The 8,791-nt window shown below is 38.3% G+C and overlaps 2 protein-coding genes across 2 annotated transcripts; both read left to right on the top strand.

Annotated features, from left to right (window-relative positions):
* The first annotated feature begins 2,465 nt into the window (after nucleotides 1-2,465).
* LOC139986314 (uncharacterized) lies at nucleotides 2,466-3,506 on the top strand. The gene is made up of 2 exons (XM_072001533.1): nucleotides 2,466-2,639; nucleotides 2,850-3,506. Exons 1-2 carry the CDS (start codon nucleotides 2,517-2,519, stop codon nucleotides 3,414-3,416), a joined length of 690 nt encoding a protein of 229 aa, XP_071857634.1. The 5' UTR covers nucleotides 2,466-2,516; the 3' UTR covers nucleotides 3,417-3,506.
* Nucleotides 3,507-6,584: 3,078 nt separating this feature from the next.
* LOC139986313 (uncharacterized) lies at nucleotides 6,585-8,448 on the top strand. Its single transcript, XM_072001532.1, has 2 exons — nucleotides 6,585-6,780; nucleotides 6,970-8,448. The coding sequence occupies exons 1-2, from the start codon at nucleotides 6,658-6,660 to the stop codon at nucleotides 8,032-8,034; spliced, it is 1,188 nt and encodes a 395-aa protein (XP_071857633.1). The 5' UTR covers nucleotides 6,585-6,657; the 3' UTR covers nucleotides 8,035-8,448.
* Nucleotides 8,449-8,791: the final 343 nt, after the last annotated feature.

The following is an 8,791-nucleotide window of genomic DNA, read 5'->3' as shown; positions in this document are numbered from 1 at the left end:
GATCTAGTCTATAAATTACCACCAAAAGTATAATAGTTTTACCAGTTTTCACATTTTCTCATTCAGATCTTAACAGATCCTTTCAGAGGATCTTTTCCTAGCAGTGTACGGTAGCACACTGGCAAACAGTAGTGCGATGTCACGCGTGTCTCAAAGAAATAGAAGCAGAGATTCTACTTCGATCGAAATCTCGATCAAAATTCAATTCGATAATTATCGATACCTCCTCGAACTGAAATCGAAGTGTAAAAGATGCACGTGTACTTATTTACGAGAAGAATAAAACAGAATCACGTTGATCAGAATTTACCTGATACGAAACGCCACGTGCATCCTAGTTTTAAAAATTCCACGAAAACCTGGTGACCATCTCGCGTCCGTTCGCCTCGCGCAACTACTCGTAAATATCACTCCGGTCGCGCTGAAAATTTCATGTATGCACACGTGCTCGAGCATTTCCCCCGGTTGTGTGCCGTCCCTCCGTTTTTCACTTTCCTCCGGTCCGGCGGTCATAAAAAACCGCTGACCGATATTATCCACTCTAAGCTGGTTTACCATGTTCCTACGTGTTCTGTCAGCTCTTCACGCCAACAGGCAGCCGCCAGGACTAAAACGAAAAAGCGCAACGGCCCGCGCCACGTCGCGCGTCGCCACGTGACGTGAGTAATTACCGGTACGAGTGTGCATGTACACGCGTGGCTATATACAGGGTTGCCTAAATGCTAGGTATTGCCGAGAGTAGAACAACATCGATGACGGCGTTAGAAAAAAAGGAAGACGACTTTATAATCTTCGATAGTTTATCGCTTGTTAAAAAATTACCGATGAAATACCATATTCTGACAAATATTCTATTGTATGATTTCTATAAATACGTTTACCTATTTGTAAACATAACGGTGGATATGTTAAAATCTTCTGCGTTTCGTCGTCTGTATTTTATTGTATAATTTTAGAAATATTTTTTTGTACTCGTAGGAATAGCGACGAAGACCTCAAAATATCCTGAAGACTTTCTAAAGGATTATTTTCACAGATGTCAAATTTTTAAAAATATCGAAAATAATCTTCGGCATTTTTCGATCACATGGCGATTAAAAATATATCTTCCTTGGTATCGTATAATTTTCTTATCTGTTTTTTATATTTAAAAGATAATCATAGAAATAATCTCAGGATCTCTGATGTAGCTTTATTCGTACAAAAATTTAGTTTGCCGACAGAAAAGAAGAAACAGAAATACTTTCTCATCACTAACCTACTAATACAAAAGAAATATTTTCTTTCAATAGTAAATACCATTTCTTTCTTTTTTTGTCTTTTTGGAAAAATTAGTGACGGTATCGGTAAGTGAGCAAACTTATCGCTTCACCCTGTATATAAGCGATACTCGACTACGCATCGGACTACACCGGCAAGATTTTTAATAGTCGTCAGCCGGAAACTCGACGGATTAATGCGAACCGGCGTAATGAGAAGCAGGCAGAAAATAACCGGGAAAACGTCCAACCCTTTCGTGTTTCACCAGCCAGCTCTTTCCCTACGAAAATGGAAGTGAAACGTGCAATTCTCTAACTATCATAAGGTAGATTGCACGGTCACGAGCAATGCTAATCAGATTGATTATGCTTGACGTTACAACGATTATCACGAGCAAAGATAAAGCAGACTTAGTAGATAAGCAAATTGGTAATCTAACCTATCTACCAATACTGTTGCCGAGTAGCAAATCGATTGAATGAATTTCTTGAACGACAATTGAGAGAGAGGATATCCTCACCTTTTATTATTTTCTTTTCTCTTTTATATATATTTATATATTTATAACGTTTCTTTTAAGGAAGATTTTTTATTAGATTTTTATAATTCCATATTTTTCTTTCCAAATTTGTAACCATCTTGGGGTTGACTTGATTGGATTATTTGTCGCGAAGGGAAGAATTTCGTAAGTCTGTTGCGTCACCCCAACATCCACGAAGATCTTGACGATGGTTGACGGAGTTTGACGGGGCTTTTATGCAAATGTACCCGGCCTCCATCAGCTATAGCCGTTCGAAATAGCGTTCTTCGTTAAAGAATCTTCCCCAACCTGTGTCGTTCGAACCCTGCTGACTTGACAGATTACTCACACGCTCGGAAGTGTCAAAATAAATTTTCTGTTTGTCATTATCGTCGATTATAGGCCGAAAAGTTGATTCCGTCATAGAGAAACAGAGACAGATAGAACAAATATATCGTGCAAGTCTAATTAAAATCACTATCGTTGTTCAAGTGCCCTTTATCTTCATTCAATGAGATATGTAATCTCAGAAACTTCTTACCATAAAGGTTGAGCGTAAGTTGCGCAAGTTGTTGTCACGACTCGGCGATAGTCATCTTTGACTTAACATGGAACGTCTGATCTTTGAGGAATGATCTCTGATTGTCGATAGTGCGAAGCTATATATCAAGGCACCAGTTTTACGGCAGGTTTAAAAAGTCGATCGAACCGATCAAAACCGAGGATATTCGTCAAAATGCGTGCTCTTGTTTTTCTTTTCGCCTGCTTATCACTGTTTGCCTCCGCATGGGGTAACAACTTGATTCTTGGCAGACGTCTGTTTGGTGATGTTCTTGCCGAATCTCGACCCATCTACAAGGTAGGCAATGACAGTGATAGTATTATATTTAATCCACGTCGCATTAATATCATTCGATTGTATTTGAGCCGCGGTAGCTCGAAACGAAACAAGATTTCTAAAATTTGATAGTGATAATAATGATGAAACTAATATTAGTCAGAATAGTATTGCTTTTAACATGAAATAATAATTACTGGAAATTGTGATATATGTATTTTTTACTTTCAGCTACCAGTGCCACATGTCAGTCACACAGCCACGATTGACATAACTGCACCACCCAACTACATAATCTCATTCGTCAGTGTAATCAACCGGAATCCATGGGTAGTAAACATCAAACCTATAAAAGGCTATATTGGACAAGACTCGATGGTCTTATTAGCTATTGGAAGACCAGGTTGGGCTCTTGCGATGGAGGTTACCGTTTTCGCTATTCCTTCTAAACACCCTAGTACCACAACAACTAGTACTACTTCGTCAACGACTACGAGCACTCAACCAACCACTACCTCCACCGAACCAACGACTACGAGCACTCAATCAACCACCACCTCCACCGAACCAACGACTACGAGCACTCAATCAACCACTACCTCCACCGAAACAACGACTACGAGCACTCAACCAACCACTACCTCCACCGAACCAACGACTACGAGCACTCAATCAACCAATTCCACCACCGAACTAACGAGTACAAGCACTCAATGGCCCGGTACTGGCACATCACTGTCTAAGGGCAAACAACCAGCATCTAGAATCTACCACATAATGAAACTTCTTGCACCATGAAAGTTGAACACTTACGAATGATACATTTAAAAAATCATATACAGAGCATAGAAAATATAAAAATCGTAAATTTTTAACAACGGCATGAAAGGCTTAAATAAAATAAGAGACAAGATGAAAACAGTGCGATTAATATTTTACCATACTTCATTTCCTTTAATTCGAAGTCTTGGTATTTCCTATTCAACGTGAAATTCAGCTAGATATTTGTCACTATGTATCGTCGAACAACGAGTACGTTGAATACACGAAAACCGATTACTAGAGATAGAAGGACGGCTGGTAACGCTGGGAAATACGGTGCCGCGACTTCTGGTGTACACAAATTATTTTTCTTTCATACGGCTACACAATTCCGTTTTGTAGAGCGGCCGAGCGGTGCACTTTAATTTCTCCAGAGATTTATGCAAGCCCGACCGCTTTGAGCCCGTGTGCCACGCGTAATAACGGGGATGCGTGTACGACCTGCAACATCGGTTACACGTTTCCCGTGCTTTCACAGAGCCAAAATGTCAGCGGTCTTAATGCCCTCGCGAGGAAGATTTACGGGGACAGACCCGCTTCCGCTTTTCTTGCATTTGCTTCTGCCTCTGTTCGATTATTTTTCAAGAGGGTGAGAATTTCCTTAGAAAGCCATGTTTTCCGCACGATGAATATTAATCGTTGTGTCGTCGACAAATTTAAAACTTTAAAGAATCCTTTTTGTTTTTTGTCTCTGTCACGTTTCGTTTAGAATGCCCTTTTTTATGTATCTTTTAGGATTTTTTCGAAGTAACTGTGTGGTTCGTTTGTATCAGTTTTTGCGCACACATTCAGTAATGATCCGAGAACATCCAGCATCATTTTTAGGTGAAACTAATTAAAATTGCGTCAGTTATATACCGTTATGTAACTGCAAATTAAATAAGTTGTCTTCTTTAATTACTATAATATTTTTTAATATTTTTAAAATAAATGTTCTATTGGTTGACATGATTCTGCTATTTACTGCTATGCAAAAAATATTTAAACAATGCCAGTCTAGACCGAAATACCTACTTTTTAAAACACACTTTTCACTGCAATTACTCGTAGCGATCACTAGCACATTTAAAAATTGAACTATGTGCTAAATATGTAGTAGGTGCACAACTGCTTCTACACTAATGGAACGATATTTATATATTTTGATTTGTTCTGCAATTGGAAAATGTGATATGGCTCGATATAAGTGTATTAATTGTTAGATGAGAGGATGATTTACTTCAGGTAACGCTTCTAATCGTACAAAAGGAACTAGGTAGCATTTCAAGAACGAAAACCTAATCGAACCGAATATCTAATCGAGATAAGATTAAAATTAATTGAGTAATTCGAATTCATAGATGAGATCCTTGACGATTATTTTATCACTTTGTTTGATTATTTTATCATATTATTTCTACTGATTGTCATTCACACTTCTAAGTACGTATAGAATTGATTTTCTATTTTGTCATTTATTTTTTTTTTTTTATTTTTTTTAAAATAAATTTCATGAAATAAGGGAAACCCAAAGTTTGTGCGAGGTAACGTTAAAAAATCCTTCAAGTCACGTCCTCGTAGTATGGGTGCAACTAATTAATGCCTAGTTAAGGAGCGCAGCATTAGCTTAGTTAACCGCTGAAAAGATCAGCGGAACGCTACCGATCGGCCGCTGTTTGCCGAGCAGGACGCCGTGAATACAAATTCTAAGCAGAGCGTTAGAACTGAATTTTAAGAAGCGACTCGTAAACGGAAGTTTGTCGAAGAAATTAACGAAATGCGTTCACGTTGATCGATTTCCGTTCGATATCCACGAAGTGGTCGACGTTCGATCATTTGGAAATTACTAAACGCGTATTCGTTCTCTTTGTACGCGACGGAAAAGTCGATAACAAAATTTGATTCCCAAACAAATTGTTGCTTAAGAATATTTTACATTTTTGTTACGCTAAATTACTGAAAATTACAAATTCCAGCATTTCTTCCTTTACAAATGAGGAGCTTCCTGGGGGAAATATATTCAAAATGAAATGATGGATTAAGTAAATTGTACGATATATTGAATTAAATTGAAGCTAAGATATATTGAACTGTTTTAAAATTTAGATCTACTTCTTAGATATTAGCTACGTTTCAATCGATAATTTTTGATAGTTAAAATATTGAAAACATCACTTATAATCAGAGGAGATCGTAAGGCAATGAGAGAGAATGAGAAAGAACCGATTATCGCGAAAAGTAACAGCTATAAGCGATCTGCGATAAAAAAAAAAAAAAGCAGGATGTATGTATTTCACTTATTGTTTCCGTATCAGTGATCGATCATTTTGACAAGCCTCTATTAATCATATTCATATGTTAGATTCAGCGAGTGTCGAAATATTCCATTTAAGTCAGATACTTTATGTAATTTCGAATATCGCTCTTCAATTATATTGTTTTTCTCTCTTTCCCGATATTCTTTAACCACGATAAGCAGGATATGTAGCCTTGTCATCTTTTGACGTCACAACCTCAAAAGTGACTCTTAATTCATTGCAAAGTTCGGCATATATTGCGTATATTTCTGGTTATTAGACCCCCTTCCACCCCAATAAGTTTACAATGAACAATACTAGGACGATGAGTCTCCGTGTTTGCATCCGGAGATAAAAATCCCACATCTTGTTCCACAAGCTTAGTTGTGACTTCTGCGTTAATCCAAAAATAAATTTTCCACTTTTTCTCTTGTAAATTATATCTTTGTTTGTGATTAAACAAGGCCGAATTTCAACCGAACATGTCAAAAGATAAATATATAAGTATAGGTAAACTCGGGATTAATATTTTAAGTAAAGGAAACCTTTGAACGAAAGAATCTACCTTTGCCTTTTTCCATTTCCTACTTTTATCTTTTTTTTTTCTTTTCTTCCAAATGGAAAAATATCGGCATCGCTATCTTTTATTGTACAAAAAAATATACAAAGACAGTAGCACGAAATGCAACGAAAAGAAAGAAGAAGATCGTTAGAGGTATCAGTCACTTTAGAAAATTGTCCGATGAAACAATGATAAGCAAATATCGTTACGTAAATTGTTATCACGATTCAGCGATATATCTTTACTTAACACGGATTGTCTTCGATCTTCGAGGAACAGTCACCGACTGTTGATAAGGGGAACTATATATGACGTCGTTGCCAGTTTTACGGCAGATTTAAGAAGTCGATCGAACTGATCAATACCGAAGATCGTCAAGATGCGTACCTTCGTTTTTCTCTTCGCCTGTTTATCGCTGATTGCCTCCGCATGGGGTAACAACTTGATTCTTGGCATACGTATGCCTGGTGATGTTCTTGTTGAATCTCGACCCATCTTGAAGGTAAGCAATGACAGTAATAGATTTATATTTAATCCACGTCGAATTAATATCATTCAATTGTATTTGAGCTGCGGTAGCTCGAATCAAAACAAGATTTTTAAAAACCGAAACTGATATTAGTCAGAGTGGTACTTTTAATATGAAATATTAATTACTGGAAATTGTAATATATGTATTTTTTACTTTCAGCCACCTATGCCAGGTGTCAGTCACACAGTCACAATTGAGGTAACTGCACCACCCGGCTATGTAATCTCATACATCAGTGTAATCAACCTGAATGCGAGGGTAATAAACCTCGTTCCTATAAAAGGTTATATTGGAGAACAGTCGATCGTCCTGTTGGGCATTGGAAAACCAGGTTGGCCTCTTCTGATGGAGGTTACCGCTTACGGTTTTCCTTCTCGAGACACTTCTACAACAACTAGTACTACTCCGTTAACGACTATCCCCATCACTGAACCAACCAGCACTGAACCAGCTACCACAGGACCAACCACCACTGAACCAACTACCACTGGACCAACCAGTACTGAACCAACCAGCACTGGATCAACCACCACTGAACCAACTACTACTGGACCAACCAGCACTGAACCAGCTACCACAGGACCAACCACCACTGAACCAACCACCACTGGACCAACCAGTACTGAACCAACCAGCACTGGTTCAACCAGCACTGAACCAACCAGCACTGAACCAACCAGCACTGAACCAACCAGCACTGAACCAACCAGCACTGAACCAACCAGCACTGAACCAACCAGCACTGAATCAACCAGCACTGAATCAACCAGCACTGGTTCAACCAGCACTGAACCAACCAGCACTGGTTCAACCAGCACTGAACCAACCAGCACTGGTTCAACCAGCACTGAACCAACCAGCACTGGTTCAACCAGCACTGAACCAACCAGCACTGAACCAACCAGCACTGGTTCAACCAGCACTGAACCAACCAGCACTGAACCAACCAGCACTGAACCAACCAGCACTGAACCAACCAGCACTGAACCAACCAGCACTGGTTCAACCAGCGCTGAACCAACCAGCGCTGAACCAACCAGCACTGAACCAACCAGCACTGGATCAACCAGCACTGGATCAACCAGCACTGAACCAACCAGCACTGAACCAACCAGCACTGAACCAACCAGCACTGAACCAACCAGCACTGGATCAACCAGCACTGAATCAACCAGCACTGGACCAACCACTTCCGAATCAACTGTCCCTATACTAATCATATAATCAGCGAGCTATAACACCAAACCAACAAATATCTCCACAAGTGGACCTACTATTCCATTGACATTGGTGTCTTGATAAAATATTTGTACCAATACTTGTTGCAGTATGGTGGAAATGTTCTACATTGAATCTTGACACGCGACAATAAGCGGGACAAAGAAAATTAGCAGTTAGCTGCTATGATTTTCAATTTTTTATTAATGTGTTCCGTACATTTTTCAGTTTCGTGTCAACCAAGCAATGTTCGTATTAACGATCTGATAAAAGTGTTTATATAACATTTTAATATTCTATTCCCAGCTTTGTAATTATTTAATAATAAGCCACATAATTATTTAATTCTGTTAATTGATAAAGATTCCATATATTTAAATAAATTACAATTAATTAAATAAATTGTAACTATTCTATCAACTTCTATATTTCGATCAAGTCCAGAAATTAATATTTTATTCTAAACTTCTTACAATATATTAACTTTCCATTAGATAACATCAACGATGTTGATCTATGATTTATTGAAATGCAAACGATTCGCATTTCGCAAATTCTATCTTTCGATCAACTCTATCTCCTTAGTACTTAACTGCAAACTTCGCTTAGTTGGTCTATAGTAACTTTTCATTATATAACGTCTAGGATGTTGACGTACGATTCGTTGAAATGCAAAGGATCCACATTTCGCGAATCGACCGTTCCTAATCTCGAGCAATTGCGATGTAGCTAGCGAGAACCTGCTATTTAGTTACCCTTTTGC

Source organism: Bombus fervidus, chromosome 4 (genome assembly GCF_041682495.2).
Source record: "Bombus fervidus isolate BK054 chromosome 4, iyBomFerv1, whole genome shotgun sequence".
NCBI classification, from domain to species: Eukaryota; Metazoa; Arthropoda; class Insecta; order Hymenoptera; family Apidae; genus Bombus; species Bombus fervidus.
Note: the sequence above shows the minus strand (reverse complement) of the source record. Positions and strands in the feature narration are given on the sequence as shown.